Here is a 20,328-nt window from a genome sequence, read left to right on the forward strand (position 1 = left end):
AGTAAGCAAATATGAAATAAAAGGAGTTACTTAGTTGAGGATTACATTGACTTTTCAACAATCCAGTAACTACAGAGAGGTGAATGATGTTCCAAATTGGTTTCATGATGTATTTTTTAACAATATTTTATAAGACAAATGTAAAAAAAAAGGTTTTATTGGATAATAGAACATCAAAGGCTTACATAAAACACCGATAATCTTAATTAATTATAGATAATGAAACATGTGAATCTGAAAAATGACCAATAACTTAGTGGAAACACATAGATATAACATTCACTTTTTGATTAAAAAAAAGCATGGGAACATAAAATTTATTATCTTAGTAACATGTGGGGATTTAAATGGCCACACTTCGGAGCAAAACAGTGTCGATAGTAATTCCAGGTCCCAAACCGAGAAGCACACCCCATTCAAGTCCCTCCCCTGTTGTGTTATGTCCTTCATCTTTTGACTTCCTCCTCATCTCATCCATGACGAATAATACAGAAGCACTTGTCATGTTACCATATTCACTTAGTACATACCTACTAGCTTGCAATTTTTCTGGCTTTAAGCCAAGTTTTGCTTCAATTTTGTCAAGAATGGCTCGTCCACCTGGGTGTGAAACCCAAAAAATGGAATTGTAATCCGAAATATTCAAAGGTTGAAAGGCCTTAACAAGAGCTTTTTCAATATGTTTTGAAACGAGATTAGGAAGGTCCTGGTTGAGATATAATATCATTCCTACTTCTCGAATGTCACCTTTAATGTATCTTTCGCTATCCGGAAGGATGGTTTGTGCAGTCCATACCAATTCAAACAAAGAGTTCTCAACATTTGGCAATGGGTCTGAACCAATAACCACAGCTGCCGCACCATCTCCAAACAAGGCCTGTCCCACAAGACCATCAAGATGAGTATCACTAAGTCCAGAGAAACCTAATACCCTCATCTCCGCACAAACCAACAACACACGAGAATCTTTGTTGTTCTCAGTCAAATCTTTAGCTAAACGAAGTCCCATTGCACCAGCATAACAACCTTGTTGGTACATCATATAACGCTTTACATCTGGACTTAGGCCTAAAAGGTTTGTGAGTTGATAGTCAGCACCAGGCATATCCACACCAGCTGAAGTGCAAAAGATGAGATGAGTAATCTTGGATTTAGGTTGACCCCATTCTTTGATAGCCTTTGTTGCAGCTTCTTCTCCTAACTTTGGTATTTCCACAATTAGAATCTCCTGTTTGGCATCCAATGTAGGTGCCCTAAACTCACAAAATTTTGGATTCTTCTTCAAAATATCTTCTGTTAAATGCATGTATCGTTTCTTAATCTTAGTTTTATCACCTGGAAAAAAAACATATAAAAATAGATAAAACATGCTAACAATGTATATTAAAAGTAAATTCGGAATATATTGTAGACATGTTACATATGCGCTGAAATTTTTCTTTGAGCTCCGTCTTGTGTTCATTGTTTGTGACGCGGAAGAAAAAATCCGGATATGTGCTCTGATACACACAATTTGGAGGATTAGCAGTGCCGATTGCTAACACAGTGGCAGTGCCTCCAGCTCTCTGTGTTTGGCGGATCTCATTAGCAGTCGCCATCTTAACTGCAAAAAGAAGAAAATTAAATGAAAATTACAACATTCTTTTTCATACACTAAACCGAAGTGGCATTGACACTTTAGCAGAAAGATAAGAAGTGATATATAGCATCGTTGGATGTGTTTGATTCTGAAATAATTCTTCTCAGAATGGATCAAACATGGGAAGGATAATTTATTGTATTCATTTTCCCCAATTTGAAAGTTTGTACAACCACAACGCAGCATTATGTTGATGCTCCGGTAAATGCTCGACGGCCATGAAAATTGACTGATTGAATGGTAGAACATAGCATCTAACAGTATTGCATTATTATTTATATACCGATAACAGTCTCAAAAATACGCATATGTAAAAGAAAATTAAATCATGGGATGTTACTAAGTAAACTTTAGAATGTTGATAGTGAACACATACTAGTAGTAGCTTGCAGAGTATTTATGAAGCAATAGATAAGATTTGGTGTGTGAGAAATTGTTGTTTGGGTATATGGTTATATATAGCGTGCCTTGCTGCTTGAACTGAAGGAAAAGTGGTTGTTTAACATTCAATGCTGAGATTTATTTAATTTAGATATTCTTTATTTTAATCCCCACTTATTGATCTTATAATTTAAATATCACAAAAGTTACATTTTTAAATATTTTTTAATTTTATTAAAAATACTAAAATAATTTATAATTAAAAACAGAAAAAAATATATAATTTATATTTTAATACTTTTTTATTCTGGAATGTGACGAGTTCATTTTAGCATTCACAAAACGTACAATTTCAATCTTTTTCATTAATTTGACTATCAATTTATGATTTTATTTACTAATTAAGAAAAGAAAGATCAATATATGTTGCCAAATTAAAGAATTAATACAATATTTACAAGATGCATATTTTCAACGAATAGCATGAAATGAATTTGTTTCAAAACAAAGCAATAATATAATAATATTTATTAAAAATATGTTTGGTTTAAATGAGGGGGAATGAAAGGAAGGAATTTTAATGAAGGGAAAGAAAGGGAAGGGGAGGTGAGGAATTTTTTTAGTTTTATATATATATATATATATATATATATATATATATTATATATATATATATATATATATATATATATATATATATATATATGTGTGTGTGTTTTTTTTTTTTTTTGGTTTAAAAGAGGGGATGAGAGATGAAAGAGGAATTTTAATTAAAAATATATTTGGATGGGGATGATTTTATTAATAATTTATATTTTTATTCTTATTCTATTATATAAACGATATGATATTTAAATACGAAAATTTCATATATAATTTTCTAATAATAAATTTTTAATATTGAGTAAATAAATAAATATTGTAATGATTATAATTTATATAAAAAAATATTAATTTGAAGGTAAATAATAATTATAATAAATTGATAGAAACAATAACCAAAAATCACACAAGAATATTTATATGAGAATGTAAATATTCCTTTGAATCTTCTTGTTGGCAAAATTTTAAAACCCAATAATATTTATATGAGAAGGTAAAAGATTTTTTTTCAAATTAATAAGATGTCTTGGGGCTCGATTCCAACTCTAGACACATAACAATATTTAATTTTTTTGATGGAGAGTTTTGTCATCCATTGCAGTCATACCTGGTTTCAGAGATGTGTCTGCAATTGTGCGTAGAGGATACCCAATTTCAACGACAACAAAAATATTACAAACAATCATAAAGTCTAAATCTAAGGTTTAAAGTTGTGTGATTACACTCAACTTCACATTAACATTAACTTAATGTTTCATACGCATCATTTCTCAAATTTTGGTACCTCAAATTTTATTTTATTTCGATAGAAACAAAGTATCTTGTACGCACAACTGCATAAACTAATTTTTTGAACCATAAAGGATTACAATATCTAAAAAATATATTAAATTATAACTAACAATAACTTTTTTATCTATTCTTTTGTATAATAAAAAAGAATTTGTGAATTTTTTTTAAGCAAGTAGCTTAGTGGCTGGAATTCAGCCATGTGCTTAAGTATTTCCATCAACTCTTTATTTTTTCTATAATTTATTTTCTGCAATTTATTTATCCGTTGCTTAATACTTAAACTATCTTCAAAATGATTTTAATCTTTTATTAAAATCTGACAAATTTTTCAAAACCAAGTTTTTTTTAAACCAAACAATTAAACCAACTCAGATTTTTCTGCAAGTTTTTTCTTCTAATTATAAATCGAGAAATTTGGGAAACAATAATAAATTGGCCGTTTATCCCTACTCATTAAGTGAATGATGAAGTAGTAGATAAGCCCAACTTCTATTGGATCAAAGAATAAAAGAGAAAGTTTGAGATAGATTTTAAAACTAAGAACTTTATAAAAATGACTTTAGATGATAGTGAATTTTACATAGTTCATCATTGTCAAACTTCAAAGAAAATTTGGGATACTATTGAAATAATATATGGAGTTTCTCCAAGTATCGCACAAGAGAAGATGAACACACAAGGCAAAAAGAAGATAAAGATACTACTCTCAAATGTTTTTCAAAGTGGAGGAATATTAGAAAATATATTGGAACTTTGGTCTCTAACCAATATCTAAGAGTTAAGAAATGGAAGTCTAATCCAATTCTTAAATCAAAAAATGAGAGTCTTCATGAATTTCAGGAAAAATCATGAAAGAGGAAAATTATAGAGAATTTGAACGAACTAGTTCAACTACTCAAAGATGGAAAAGTAAAAAACCAAAGAATCATCAATTTCGTCATACTCATATCATACACCTCTGGTGGAATCCTTCGAAAGAACATACTCAATAGTTGAACAATTCAGAAAATTTAACATCAAACAAAGGAACCTCTTGTTCAATAAACGATAAAGAAGAAGAATAAATTTCATCAATACTTGAAAGAAGAATAGGTGGAGAGACGTTAACCTCGGGGAAAAACATGAAAGAGTCTTCTTCCAACAAAAGAAGATAAAGTATGCTTAAAAGCATCCTACGAGGCAGATATTGTTCCAGGTACTAAACCATCTTATATGCAACTATTTAGAATGAGTAGTCAATTAGTTAATGAAAATTATAAACTAGGAGAACATACACTAGGTCTTAAGAAATAACTAGTACATCTTTGGGGAATAAATTACTCATTCAACATAAAAATAACTAAGATTAGAAACTCAAGAGAAGAATATAAACGGCCTGACTCCCTTATAAAGGAAGTAACTTATTTACGTGAAACCTTATGAAAGTTTACCTAAGGAAAAGAGAAGCTTGACCTGATCATCAAGTAAAAGATTCTTCATAAACAAAAATGTATTAGGATTTAGAAAGGATAGAAAACCTAGGAAAGATATAGATCATAAGTAAAAGAAACGTCTAGTTTATAAATTCACACACTGTAAAAGAATATGCCATTTAGAATTTTTTGTTTTGATAAAATGAAAAGATCTTAAGGATACATGATAACTACCTTATATCTTCTAGAACTAATGCACCTGACCTCAAGAAGATGTGGGTATCAAAGCTGAAACCTTGGTGTTTTAAAGGTATGCTTTGTAGCTCAGGGATTTGACGATTATCAATGAAATTGAGCAAAGAAATGGTATACTTCTAAAGTATACAATATTTATGAAGTCTCAGATCCAAGGATGAACGATGATGATCAATCACTGTGATGAAAGAAAAGTTTGTGATTCTTAGTTAACAATTTATTGGACATGTCTGTAGTGGACTTGCTCAATTTGTTGTTTATACGAACTCTCGCATCACACGATATGGAGAGTAGAATACATGATGACTTCTCGGCAAGTGTACCGATAGTGCCAAAGTAATAAAAAGATATAGAATCCATAGGGACTGATATTTAAACAAAATAATATATGTGCAAGTTGTAGAATGTATCAATGGGGGGTCAGGTTTGAATTTGAAAAATAAAAGTTATTCGGAGAAAATGCGAAAGCAGTTAGGTTTTGTATATAATAATTTATTTATCCCTTGTTGATTATTGATGCATTGCATGAATGAGAAAGTAATTATATTTTCATGGAGAATTAACAAAACCATTACATGCACTGACAAATCAAACATATGTCCTAATAGGTTCCAAAGAAGTTCATCATACAAAGCCTAACATAGAGAAGTTTAGTTACTCATAATGGTACAATTAAATACCAAATAAGAAGAAGAATATTTCGTATGAAAACCTTGAAGAACTGGCCTCCAATGGCTTCCAATTCTCTCAAAATCTCTCCCCTGGTACTTTTTTTCGTCACTTTTAGTCCAATTCACATAACCCGTGAAAATATGCCAAAACTCCCTTAAAAAGTTGTCAAATCAGTCTAGAACGTGTCAGAATAGACCCACAAAAGGACCTATTAAGCGTGTGATATCCCTCATTGTGTGCGTGATGTTGAAAATACCTCTTCATCACGTGTGCAATGCTGCACGTGATTATTCCAGCAACTGCACGTTTTTTGCTCCTTTTTCCATTAGATTTTCACTAAGTCTATATTTCTTCATATTTGGTCATTTTTGCATATTTATTTGGTCTTTATTATTCATTTTTGCTCATCTTTGACTTGTTTTGTTATGTTTCTTCGACAGAAAACATGCAATGACAGAGTCTCATCGCAACCCCAAACTTGAAATGTTACTTGTCCTCAAGTAACGTGTCTGCACTACAAATTTCAAACAGAAAAACAAGTTGCAACAATAACATGTGAACTTCACCATATGAAATTTGTCTTACCTGACCACCATTCTAGATTCCAACTACAATTTGGAAAATTCCTAAAACATCCTTAGTCTTTGACAAGTACTCAACCTATCTCTCATATCACCATTACTCACTCAATTGACCGGGTAGTTTCTCAACCGACATGCAAAATAGTTTATATTGAGTTTTATCATGTTCTAATATAATTCATCAAATAAATCAAAATTCACACATCTAAGGGCTTTTTCAGTTGTATCTTGGCTTATGTTCGGGTAGGACATTTTTGGGAAAATAGGTTTAAACCTTTGGAGTTAAGTACCTAGTTCTCCTATTGTATCATACCATTCTTTGTAAGATCCCAATTTTGACCCTAATATCCCTCATGCTATCTCATCATTTCCATTGGCTTTTGTAACACCCCGATAAAAATAAGATAATTATTTAATTTAAGTTAATATTATATTTATTAATTTAATTAAATAATTGGAATTATTGGATTATTATTATTATTATTGGAATAATAATTATTGGAAAATATATATAAGTTAGAAATAAGGAAAAAGAGTTCCATTTTGGTAAAAAGAGTTTTCACGTGAAAGCAGAGAAGCGGCTGAAAAAAGGAAAAGGGCAAAGAGACAGAGCAAGAGGAAGAAGGTTGGAGAAGAGAAAAGCTTGAAGCTTAAAGATTCGTCGGATTAACTCAGGTAAGGGGGGTTTATCGTCGTTTAATGGGTATTATGGGTTAACATGTAATAGGTAGTGATAAGCCATTGATTTGACCCTAATTGGGATGTTGAATGCTGAAAAATTGTGATGAATAAACTATGTTAAAGCCGTAATTGAATCTGTAATTGGATGGGTAGTGATTTTCCGAACGTATAGCTTTTTACGGAATCGGAATCGGAGGTCCGGAAGTCCTCCAACGGCGGAAAATGCGGAGAATTCTGCATTCTGCTTCGTGTTAGCGCAGGAACAGCTTTCTGTCTTGCGTTAACCGGTTAACCCAGGGTGTTAACCGGTTAACACTGTTAGGAATTGTGAAGTATTGCTGTTTTGCTTGCGTTAACCGGTTAACCCAGGGCGTTAACCAGTTAACACTGTTGTGATTTGTGAAAATTGCTGTTCTGTTTGCGTTAACCAGTTAACCCAGGGCGTTAACCGGTTAACACTGTTGAGTTTTGCCAGAAAGCGTGTTCTGTGTTGCGTTAACCGGTTAACCCAGGGCGTTAACCGGTTAACACTGTTGGAAATTGGAAAGATTGATATTTTAATGTTGTGAACATAATTGGTGATTGGCCTATATCGGTGTGTGATATAGTAGGGATTATTTCCTGTTGTTTTGAGTAGGATAGGTATTAGTAGAGTGTGCTAATACTGTGATTGATTAATTGGCATGACATGATATGATTATGTGATAAATATGCTGATGATGTGTGAAAATATGCATAATGTTGTGAATGTATATATTATGCATGTGTTGGTGAATGGACTGTTTTATGGCTTAGAGTGTGAGCATATGTCTATTGTGGATTGTTGTTGATGATGTTGCATTGCTAGGTGAATTAGCATGCATATTGTGGCCTTTATGGTGGTAGCTAATTCCCATGGTGAGGAATTAGTGAGTAAATCATTGTGGATTGTTGTTGATGTTTGCATGCTAGGTGATTAGCGTGCATAGCATAGCCCTTGGGGTGGTAGCTAATTCCCATGGTGAGGAATTAGTGAGTGAGTCACTAGGTCTCAAATGAGTGGGACTAGTGGGCTTGGTAGCCGTATCTGGATTTGATCGGTGAGGTTGAACTATATGTTCACAAACAGTCGGTACCGCATGCATGGAGTCTCATTGCATAATGTATGTATGGCGTGTAATATGAATGGATGTATTCCAATATTATACGTGTGTTTGTGTTGGTATTGAGTATGAGTATGAATTGTGTTGGTATTGAGTATGATAATTGAGTTGATGTGCCGTTACTGAATGTGTGATATGATTAGGGTGATTAATGTGTTATTTACTTAGCATTACATGATATTTTATAATGCTTATTATATCGATTGAGGAACTCACCCTTACAACTATTTTTCAGGTAACGAGCAGTGATTGAGTAGAAGCTAGTGCTTGGAGTCTAGTGTAGTCTCCTTAGTGGGTCATGCTCTGATAGATGTAACATCGGGACAGGATGTTTTACCTTGTTGAATAATTTTACATGTAATGTGTTACATGTTTTGCATGATTGATTTGATTTCTATCCGCTGCGTATTGTGCAAATGCTTTATGTTTTGAATTAATAAAAGAGCATGACAGTTATTATGGTGAATGGTGTGAAGTGTTTGTGTGACACCCTTAATTGCATATCTACTCTGATTGATATATGTTGTTATTTTAATTAAATATTTGGGGTAATTTAGAAGGGTGTTACATTAGTGGTATCAGAGCATAGTCGGTCGAGTCGAGTCGTAATTATTCTGTTTCCCCTGTACGGGATAGGTGTTGTATAACCCTATCAGTGCTTATTGTTTAGCTTGTTGGGTTTTCAGAATAGAGATGGCTGGAAGAGGTAGAGATGATGCTGCGATTGCTGAGGCTCTGGGTATGCTAGCTGGAGTACTTGGAGGGAATCCGAATGTTGTGGGAATGGGAGCTGCTCGTCAACTGAGTGAGTTCCAGAAGAACAATCCTCCAATGTTCAAGGGAGCATACGATCCAGATGGTGCTCAGAAGTGGTTGAAGGAGATCGAGAGGATCTTCCGAGTGACTGAGTGTGCCGATAACCAGAAGGTCAGGTTCGGTACGCATATGCTGTCAGAAGAAGCAGATGATTGGTGGGTTGCTACCCGCACTGAGTTGGAATCTGCTGGGAATGCTGAGATTACTTGGGCTGTGTTCAGAGAGAGATTCCTGAGGAAGTATTTTCCAGAGGATGTCAGAGGAAAGAAAGAGATAGAGTTCTTAGAATTGAAGCAGGGCAATCGGTCTGTTACTGAGTATGCTGCTAAGTTCACAGAGCTGTCGAAGTATTACACTCCCTATGATGAGGCTACTGGGGAATTTTCGAAATGTGTGAAGTTTGAGAACGGGTTACGTCCAGAGATCAAGCAGGCTATTGGGTATCAACGGATTAGAGTGTTTTCTGATCTGGTTGACTGTTGCAGGATTTTTGAACAGGATACCAAAGCCAGAGCGGAGAGCTATCAGCAGAGGGTTGATAGGAAAGGCAAGAATCAGAATGATCGTGGGAAACCGTATGCAGCTGGCAAAGGTTTCCAGAGACAGAGTGGGATGAAGAGGCCTAGTGGGGGAGACTCCAGTGCCCATGCTAAGTGTTATAGATGTGGTCAGGCTGGACATCGTATCCATGAGTGTACCAGTGCTGAGAAGAAGTGTTTCAAGTGTGGAAAAGGTGGTCACTTGGCTGCAGAGTGCCGGTTGAAGACTGTGACTTGTTTCAACTGTGGAGAAGTGGATCATATCAGTCCACAGTGTCCTAAGCCGAAGAAAGAGAACCAGTCGGGAGGCAAGGTCTTTGCTTTATCGGGTTCTGAGACTTTTGCAGATGATCGTTTGATCCGAGGTACGTGTTATATTAATGGCTTTCCTCTTGTAGCTATTATTGACACAGGTGCGACTCATTCCTTTATATCTTTGGATTGTGCTGTGAAACTTAAATTAGAGATATCTGAGATGCATGGAAGTATGGTGATTGATACTCCTGCGAAGGGTTCAGTGACTACTACTTCAGTTTGTTTAGATTGTCCTTTGAGTATTTTTGGTAGAGACTTTGGGATGGACCTAGTGTGTCTTCCACTAGTGCAGATTGATGTTATCTTGGGTATGAACTGGTTGGTGTTTAACCGAGTTTATATCAACTGTTTTGATAAGACTGTGATCCTTCCTGAGATTGAGGAAGGAAAGGATTTGTTTCTATCAGCAAGGCAGGTGAATGAGGAAGCAGCAGATGGGGCAGAGTTGTTTATGCTGTTAGCGACTTTGGAGGCTAAAGATAAACTGGTGATTTGCGATCTAGTCGTGGTGTGTGATTTTCCTGATGTGTTTCCTGAAGAAGTGAATGAATTACCGCCAGAGCGTGAAGTTGAGTTCTCGATTGATTTGGTACCTGGTACTAGGCCGATATCGATGGCTCCGTACCGTATGTCTGCTGTTGAGTTAGCTGAATTGAAGAGTAAGCTGGAAGATCTGTTGGATAAGAAATTTATTCGTCCGAGTGTGTCACCGTGGGGTGCACCAGTGTTATTGGTTAAGAAGAAAGAAGGTACTATGAGGTTGTGTGTGGACTACAGGCAACTGAATAAAGTGACGATCAAGAATCGGTATCCTTTGCCGAGGATTGATGATTTGATGGATCAGTTAGTTGGTGCGAGTGTGTTCAGCAAAATAGATTTGAGGTCGGGATATCATCAGATACGTGTGAAAACTGAGGATATTCAGAAGACTGCTTTCAGAACAAGGTATGGACATTATGAGTATTCTGTAATGCCTTTTGGTGTGACTAATGCGCCTGGAGTATTTATGGAGTATATGAATAGGATTTTCCATCCGTACCTAGACAAGTTTGTTGTGGTGTTTATTGATGATATTTTGGTGTATTCGAAGTCTGAAGAAGAGCATGCTGAGCATTTGAGGGTGGTTTTAGGAGTTCTACGAGAAAAGAAGTTATTTGCTAAGCTGTCTAAGTGTGAATTTTGGTTAGAAGAGGTTAGTTTTCTTGGTCATGTGATTTCAAGAGGTGGTGTTGCTGTTGATCCTTCTAAGATAGAAGCGGTATCTCAGTGGGAAGCTCCGAAGTCTGTTGCTGAGATTCGAAGTTTCCTTGGTTTGGCTGGTTATTATAGGAAGTTCATTGAGGGATTTTCTAAGTTGGCGTTACCGTTGACGATGTTGACTAGAAAGGGGCAAGCGTTTGTTTGGGACTCAAAATGTGAGGAAGGTTTCCAAGAGTTAAAGAGAAGGTTAACTATTGCTCCTGTTCTGATATTACCAAGTCCGTCAGAATTATTTGAGGTTTTCTGTGATGCTTCATTGTTGGGTTTGGGTGGTGTGTTGATGCAGAATAAGCAGGTTGTAGCTTATGCTTCGAGACAACTGAAGGTTCATGAGAGGAACTATCCGACACACGATTTAGAGTTGGCAGCTGTGGTATTTGTTCTGAAGTTATGGAGGCATTACTTGTATGGGTCAAGATTTGAGGTTTTCAGTGACCATAAAAGTTTAAAGTATTTGTTTGATCAGAAAGAGCTGAATATGAGACAGAGGAGATGGTTAGAGTTTCTGAAGGATTATGACTTTGGTTTGAATTACCATCCGGGTAAAGCAAACGTAGTGGCTGATGCATTGAGTCGGAAATCATTGCATATGTCTATGTTAATGGTTAAGGAATTGGATTTAATTGAGCAGTTTAAAGACTTGAGTTTGGTGTGTGAGAGTACTCACAATAGTGTTAAATTGGGAATGTTGAAGTTAACGAGTGGTATTCTGGATGAGATTAGAGAGAGTCAGAAATCCGATGTGCTTTTGGTGGACAAGTTGACTCTAGTGAATCAAGGTCAAGGTGGTGAATTCAGAGTTGATGAGAATGGTGTTTTGAAATTTGGTAATCGGGTGTGTATTCCGGATGTTACCGAGCTTAAGAAGAGTATTCTTGAGGAAGGACATCGTAGTGGCCTGAGTATTCATCCTGGGGCTACGAAGATGTATCATGATTTGAAAAAGTTATTTTGGTGGCCGAGAATGAAAAGAGAAATTGCGAGTTTTGTTTATTCTTGTTTGACTTGTCAGAAGTCAAAGATTGAGCATCAGAAGCCGTCTGGGCTAATGCAACCGTTGGCTATTCCAAAGTGGAAGTGGGATAGTATCAGTATGGATTTTGTTTCTGGTTTACCGAGAACAATTAAGAATTTTGAAGCTATTTGGGTGATTGTTGACAGATTGACAAAATCGGCCCATTTCATTCCGATCAGAATGGATTATCCATTAGAGAGATTAGCTGAGTTGTATATTGAGAAAATTGTAAGTTTGCATGGTATTCCGTCGAGTATTGTTTTGGACAGAGATCCTAGATTTACATCGAAGTTCTGGGAAGGTTTGCAGAGGGCTTTGGGAACTAAGCTGAGATTGAGTTCTGCATATCATCCGCAGACTGATGGTCAGACTGAGAGGACGATTCAGTCATTGGAAGATCTTTTGAGAGCTTGTGTTTTGGAAAAGGGAGGTGCTTGGGATTGTTATTTACCTTTGATTGAGTTTACCTACAACAATAGTTTTCATTCGAGCATTGGTATGGCACCGTTTGAAGCTTTGTATGGTAGGAGATGTCGGACACCTTTATGTTGGTATGAGTCCGGTGAGAGTGCTGTGGTTGGACCGGAGATTGTTCAACAGACTACGGAAAAGATTAAGATGATTCAGGAGAAGATGAGAATTGCTCAGAGTCGTCAGAAGAGTTATCACGACAAGAGAAGGAAGTCACTTGAGTTTCAAGAGGGGGATCATGTGTTTCTCCGTGTTACTCCGATAACTGGAGTTGGTCGAGCTTTGAAGTCGAAGAAGTTGACACCTCGATTTATTGGTCCTTATCAGATTTTGGAGAGGATAGGGGAGGTAGCCTATCGTATCGCTTTACCGCCGTCACTTGCGAATTTGCATGAGGTTTTTCATGTGTCTCAGTTGAGGAGGTACATTCCTGATCCGTCGCATGTAGTCCAAATAGATGATGTACAGGTGAGAGATAACCTGACTGTTGAAACATCACCTATGAGGATCGAGGATCGAGAGTTGAAGCAGTTGCGGGGTAAAGAGATTGCTTTGGTAAAGGTAGCTTGGGGAGGACCAGCAGGTGGCAATGTGACTTGGGAACTTGAGAGTCAGATGAAGGAGTCTTATCCGGAGTTATTCGCTTGAGGTATGTTTTCGAGGACGAAAACTCTTTTAGTGGGGGAGAGTTGTAACACCCCGATAAAAATAAGATAATTATTTAATTTAAGTTAATATTATATTTATTAATTTAATTAAATAATTGGAATTATTGGATTATTATTATTATTATGATTATTGGAATAATAATTATTGGAAAATATATATAAGTTGGAAATAAGGAAAAAGAGTTCCATTTTGGTAAAAAGAGTTTTCACGTGAAAGCAGAGAAGCGGCTGAAAAGAGGAAAAGGGCAAAGAGACAGAGCAAGAGGAAGAAGGTTGGAGAAGAGAAAAGCTTGAAGCTTAAAGATTCGCCGGATTAACTCAGGTAAGGGGGGTTTATCGTCGTTTAATGTGTATTATGGGTTAACATGTAATAGGTAGTGATAAGCCATTGATTTGACCCTAATTGGGATGTTGAATGCTGAAAAATTGTGATGAATAAACTATGTTAAAGCCGTAATTGAATCTGTAATTGGATGGGTAGTGATTTTCCGAACGTATAGCTTTTTACGGAATCGGAATCGGAGGTCCGGAAGTCCTCCAACGGCAGAAAATGCGGAGAATTCTGCATTCTGCTTCGTGTTAGCGCAGGAACAGCTTTCTGTCTTGCGTTAACCGGTTAACCCAGGGTGTTAACCGGTTAACACTGTTAGGAATTGTGAAGTATTGCTGTTTTGCTTGCGTTAACCGGTTAACCCAGGGCGTTAACCAGTTAACACTGTTGTGATTTGTGAAAATTGCTGTTCTGTTTGCGTTAACCGGTTAACCCAGGGCGTTAACCGGTTAACACTGTTGAGTTTTGCCAGAAAGCGTGTTCTGTGTTGCGTTAACCGGTTAACCCAGGGCGTTAACCGGTTAACACTGTTGGAAATTGGAAAGATTGATATTTTAATGTTGTGAACATAATTGGTGATTGGCCTATATCGGTGTGTGATATAGTAGGGATTATTTCCTGTTGTTTTGAGTAGGATAGGTATTAGTAGAGTGTGCTAATACTGTGATTGATTAATTGGCATGACATGATATGATTATGTGATAAATATGCTGATGATGTGTGAAAATATGCATAATGTTGTGAATGTATATATTATGCATGTGTTGGTGAATGGACTGTTTTATGGCTTAGAGTGTGAGCATATGTCTATTGTGGATTGTTGTTGATGATGTTGCATTGCTAGGTGAATTAGCATGCATATTGTGGCCTTTATGGTGGTAGCTAATTCCCATGGTGAGGAATTAGTGAGTAAATCATTGTGGATTGTTGTTGATGTTTGCATGCTAGGTGATTAGCGTGCATAGCATAGCCCTTGGGGTGGTAGCTAATTCCCATGGTGAGGAATTAGTGAGTGAGTCACTAGGTCTCAAATGAGTGGGACTAGTGGGCTTGGTAGCCGTATCTGGATTTGATCGGTGAGGTTGAACTATATGTTCACAAACAGTCGGTACCGCATGCATGGAGTCTCATTGCATAATGTATGTATGGCGGGTAATATGAATGGATGTATTCCAATATTATACGTGTGTTTGTGTTGGTATTGAGTATGAGTATGAATTGTGTTGGTATTGAGTATGATAATTGAGTTGATGTGCCGTTACTGAATGTGTGATATGATTAGGGTGATTAATGTGTTATTTACTTAGCATTACATGATATTTTATAATGCTTATTATATCGATTGAGGAACTCACCCTTACAACTATTTTTCAGGTAACGAGCAGTGATTGAGTAGAAGCTAGTGCTTGGAGTCTAGTGTAGTCTCCTTAGTGGGTCATGCTCTGATAGATGTAACATCGGGACAGGATGTTTTACCTTGTTGAATAATTTTACATGTAATGTGTTACATGTTTTGCATGATTGATTTGATTTCTATCCGCTGCGTATTGTGCAAATGCTTTATGTTTTGAATTAATAAAAGAGCATGACAGTTATTATGGTGAATGGTGTGAAGTGTTTGTGTGACACCCTTAATTGCATATCTACTCTGATTGATATATGTTGTTATTTTAATTAAATATTTGGGGTAATTTAGAAGGGTGTTACAGCTTTGGGATCACACATTTGTATCCTTGTTACCCTTGATTCATTGGGTTTGCATTGGGAGAGATCACCAAGCAATTTTTATTGTATTAGACTTTATTTTATTTTGTTTATTAACCAAAATACCAAAAATATGTCTATATATAGCTTTGTCTCTTTTGTAGGTGTATGTGTGTCCATATGTTCCCTATCAAGCTCATATATAGGGTTTGAGACCCTCAATGCAAGGGATCAATAAAAGAAAGGATCACAATGGTCCTAAGCATCATATATGGAGCACCATCTTCATTATTTGTTATTTTGATCAAGAATTCATCAAGAGATTAGAGCTTGTTTGCCTTGGAAACCCTAATTCATCTAGGTATATTGTATGACTTCCTTAGCAAGTTTCTGTAGCGGTAAATTCACGACCATTAAGCTATGGATAAACTTGATGTTAATAAAAGCAGAGTCACCATCGCGTTTTTCTTGTTTACAAAGGAAAATCGAAAAGTACGAACAAAACCCAAAGATAAGAAGTTTTCAAATCAAAACTAATAAAATGCCAGAGATTAAAGTTAAGGGGGTTGGTTACATAGAGGGAAGGTGTTAGCACCCAAAGTGTCTTAGGTACTCCGAGGGAGCCCTTTTTTTATGTGTGCATATGTGTTTGGTATAAAATATATTTGAGAAAAATAGAGTGTGGGGATGAGAAAAGAATTTATTGATTATACTTTTGTGTTTGACAAGACCTTCGGTCTTGTGCCTACATACCAACATAAAAATGAGGGATCAAAATCTCGTAGTTCATGGGAAGAAATTTCAAAGTTGGTGAATTGCATTTAAAAAAAGTTTAAATGAAAAGACACAAAGGACCAAATGTTTGAATGAAGTTGTTATTTCTTTTTGTCTTTTTGAAATGTTAAGTCAATATGATTAAGTTTATTTACAGATTTGATTTAAGAAAAGAGTTTGAAGATTCAATGGCATAAGGCCAAAATTTGTAATAATTAAAATAAGGTCTAACTTTGAAAACACAAGCAAATAAAGTTTTTGAAAAGAGGGAGAGATTTTGAAATTTAAGAAGTGGGAGGACATGAAGAGACTATCCTAAGCACAAAATTAGAAGTTAAGAGTTGAAAAGATTTGACCAATGGGATGCAATTCAACTGACAAGAATGTCATATAGAAATCCACTTTCCCTTTGGACTTTGAATCAAGCAATACTCAATAAAGCAATTAGCAATATCCAGACATCATGAAGATTAAGGCATCAAATAAAGATAGCCACATCCAAGCAAGCAAATCCCATAGCTAGCAGTCTTCTTTGTCTTCTCATGTGTCAGATGAATAATTCCTTGATCAACTCAGAGCAAAACATCAGATACAGGATCAAAATAATAATTAAGCACAAAGACAAAGTAGCAGATGAATTCAAACAAAATCCAAGGCTTGCATCAGATGAAGGCTCAGTTTACAATAGCTCAGACTAAAAAATGTTGGCATTGGCCAAGTCCTTTTTGCACAGGGAGTGTTACCTAATTCTAAGTCCAAGAGTTCAGATCAAGATCAACATTTCATCAAATATTTTTTAGGGTTTTTGTTGTTATTAAGTGTTTTAAGGTCCTAAGACCACAAACAAAACCAAAACACACAAACAAATATATATACAATCATAAAGTATGGCTCAAGTGAGCAAAGTGAAAATGACATAAACATAAACAAGTTATATGAAATGTAAATGGCAATGAATGATAAATGACTGAAATTTAAATTGCATAATAGTAAATGACTTGAAAGTAAAGCAATATTAACAAGAGTTAGTCAAATGTTAGTCAAGCGTTAGTAATATTAGTAGTGTTTTTTAATTGATTAAGTCATTCTTTGGAGAACACTCAACCATTCTTTCACAAGTATGAATCCTTAAACCAAGACATCTTCCATGAGAAGGGCTTCAACTTGGATAATTCAAAAAGTATGCCACTAGCTCTCATGAAAGGAAAAAAGGTCAAGTCTCCACAGTAGCGGAAAATTCATGATCATCAAGCTATGGATAAGCTAAACATCAAATAACAAGAGTCGCCACCGCGCTTTTATTGTTTCCAAGGGAAAAGGGAAAAAGTACGAAAAAAACCCATAAATAAGAAGTTTTCAAATCAAAACTAATAAAATTCCAGAGATTACAAGTAAGGGGGTTGGTTACACACAGGGAAGGTGTTAGCACCCAAAGTGTCCTACGTACTCCTAGGGAGCCCTTTCTTGTATGCATATGTGTTTTTGTACAAATGATGTTTGCAAGCAAATAGAATGGGGGGATGAGAAAAGAATTCATTAATTATATTTTTGTGTTTGACAAGACCTCGTAGTTCGGGGTATAAATTTCAAAGTGGATGCATTGCTTTTAACAAAATTAAGTTCGAAAAGGCACAAAGGCATAAAAATTGTTTGAATAAGTTAGTTCTTTTTGGATTTTTGAAGTTTTAAGTCAAGTATAATTAAGTCTATTTACAAGTTTGATTAAGAAAAGAAGTTTGAAAATGCAAAGGCATAAGGCCATAGTTTCTAGTTTGCAAAGTGGTCAAAGTTTAGCAAAAACTAGTACAAGCAAAGAAGATTTTTAAAAAGGGGGGAGAGATTTTGAAATTAAAGAAGTGGGGGGAGATGAAGAGACTAATCCTAAGCACAAAATTACAAGTTAAGAGTTGAAAAGATCTGACCAATGGGTAGCAATCCAATAGACAAGAATGTCATATAGAAACCCAAATTCCCTTGGACATTAGAATCAAGCCACAAACAGTGCACAATATATCAATCTTGAAGAGCAAGGCATCAAATAAAGATAGCCACATCTAAGCTTAGCCACTCCATGATCTTCTTCAAATTTGCCCATGTAACAGATGGATTCCACAAGCCACAGGTTCAAAATAATAGTTTCATAATGATCATGTTGCAGATGAACTTAAAGGGATCTTCAATGATGTATCAGATGAAGTTTCAAATTACAAGCACTTGGTTTCATAGAAAGTTGACATTGGCCAAGTCCTTTTCCATAGGGATGTTGCCTAGATTCTAAGTCCAATTGTCCAAGATCAAACCAACAGTCCACACAATAGTTTTTTAGGGTTTTTGTTTCTTATTATGTACATTAATGGTCAAAGGCCACACAAACAAACAAAATATACACAAACAAGATATATCACACAATATGGTCCAAGTGGACAAGGTGAAAATGGCATTAATATAAACAATTAGAATGGTATGAATAATGGCAAATGAATAAAGATTTGAAATTAAATTGCATTAAAGTAAATGGCTTGAAATTAAATGTTAGTTGTTAATGAGTTAGAAGTTAGCATTGTTTTTATTATTTTTTATTTTAAGTCATTCTTTGGAGAACACTTAACTCACTTATCACAAGCATGGATCGTTGAACCAAGACATCTTCCAAAGGAAGAAAAAAGGCCAAGTTTCCACACAATACCATGAAAGAGTGGTGACTTACAATCTCACTAACTAGAATGTTGTGTCTTTTGTGTCAAAAATTTAGCGCTATGTTAAGCAATCGTAATTGGACTTATGTAGAAGTCACAACTATTTGAGATCGGGCAATAGAATTTTGGTGTTAATGCATGTTAGAGACATAGTATAATGGACTATGCTCATGAAACATACCACACCTAAAAAGAATATGCAAAAATGGTGGCCTAATTTCATCCATACTTATGTTGATTTTGCAATCAATTTTAGCCTTAGGATTTAGAGATTTCATATGTCAAATGGAATAGATGCATAAAGAAGGGGAATTAGATGAAGAGGGAGGGGAATAGATAAAAACTCAAATTGGTCAAAGGAGGAATTATACTAAATTAAGATCATTCATTCATTTTGGGAGAGGGAATGTACATTCCATCAATCCCCTAAATCCAATGATCTTAACTTAGCAAAGTCAAATCAACCTTGACCAAGGCCCAACAACACAAGTCAAACTTATACAAACCATCAAAATAGCTCAACACAAATATTTGACATTTATTCAATTTTAAAAATACTAAAAATAATGCATTAAATTAAATATGGTTTGTCAAATTCCTAAATCCTCATCAAAACACCAAAGAAATGGCCATGAGATTTATTATAGGTCAAACAAGGTCAAGGGACCTTAGAGAAAAAATTTCAAAATTTTTGGAAACTTAAAAAAAATTTTAAACAATTAAAAATATTCACAAAATCAATTAAATCATGAAAAACATTAATAATGATCCAAAAAATAATTTTAAAACAATATGAAAGAGGAATTTATTTTAAATTAATAGGAATTTTTGGTGAACTCTCATATTTTTTGGATCAATATTAAAGTTAATATGAATTAATGAAAATCAAATGAAATAAAATGAAAATCAGAAAATCAAAAAAACGTGGACCACTTGATCTCCCTCATTAATTGAGGTGGCAGATCAAGTGGACATGAGCGCGCGTTCCACCATACACCAGGTCAAGTGTTCTATACGCGTGGTAATTACTTTGGGCGCTCAGGATTAAAAAATTTCAAATGAGATCAATGGCTCAGAACCTGTCCAACACACCACCGGCGCTGGACCACCGGTCACCTTCTCAAGCGAGGTCCACCAAACTGGTTCACTCATCACCATCACAAAAGTGAAAAAGGAGGACAGGATCTGAAAGAAAAAATGGCGTAGAGCATGAATCTGACCTCAATTTCAACTAACTCCAAATATATAGGAAGATATGAGGAGTTGAATTTTGAGGTGTGTCAACTGAGTTGCTTCGATTTGACCTCAAATCAACTCAATCTTCTTGCCTACATTGGTAGGACTTCAGACAAACAAAGATCTAAGAGAATTGATGAGAATTGAGTGAGAATCGAAGAGAAGAAGTTTTCTGAAAATCACCTTCAATGATGTGCAGAAATGGATCTTGTTTGCTTCAAACTTGACTTGATCACACTCGAGGAGCTTGCAGAAGTGGTTTGGCAATGGTACAAAGCTTTGGATCCTGGAGTTTTTGAATCTCCAAACAGTGAGATTCAAACTCAATTTTCAACTTGAAAATTC

The 20,328-nt window shown here is 35.4% G+C and overlaps 1 protein-coding gene across 1 annotated transcript; it reads right to left on the minus strand.

Moving 5' to 3' along the window:
• Positions 1–235: 235 nt before the first annotated feature.
• LOC127083033 (chalcone synthase 1A-like) lies at positions 236–2,117 on the minus strand. The gene is made up of 3 exons (XM_051023259.1): positions 2,016–2,117; positions 1,421–1,603; positions 236–1,335 (listed from the first exon to the last, which is right to left on the minus strand). The coding sequence occupies exons 2-3, from the start codon at positions 1,596–1,598 to the stop codon at positions 344–346; spliced, it is 1,170 nt and encodes a 389-aa protein (XP_050879216.1). The 5' UTR covers positions 1,599–1,603; positions 2,016–2,117; the 3' UTR covers positions 236–343.
• Between the last annotated feature and the right edge of the window lie 18,211 nt (positions 2,118–20,328).

The sequence above is a fragment of the Lathyrus oleraceus genome, chromosome 5 (genome assembly GCF_024323335.1).
Source record: "Lathyrus oleraceus cultivar Zhongwan6 chromosome 5, CAAS_Psat_ZW6_1.0, whole genome shotgun sequence".
Taxonomy (NCBI): Eukaryota; Viridiplantae; Streptophyta; class Magnoliopsida; order Fabales; family Fabaceae; genus Lathyrus; species Lathyrus oleraceus.

What these genes read in the sequence shown, in the direction of transcription:
- LOC127083033 (XM_051023259.1), bottom strand. Translation starts at nt 1,598, where the DNA reads ATGGCGACTGCTAATGAGATCCGCCAAACACAGAGAGCTGGAGGCACT. An exon ending in AGAAAAATTTCAGCGCATAT is followed by an intron (nt 1,336 to 1,420) that starts GTAACATGTCTA and finishes TTTTTTTTCCAG; the next exon opens with GTGATAAAACTAAGATTAAG.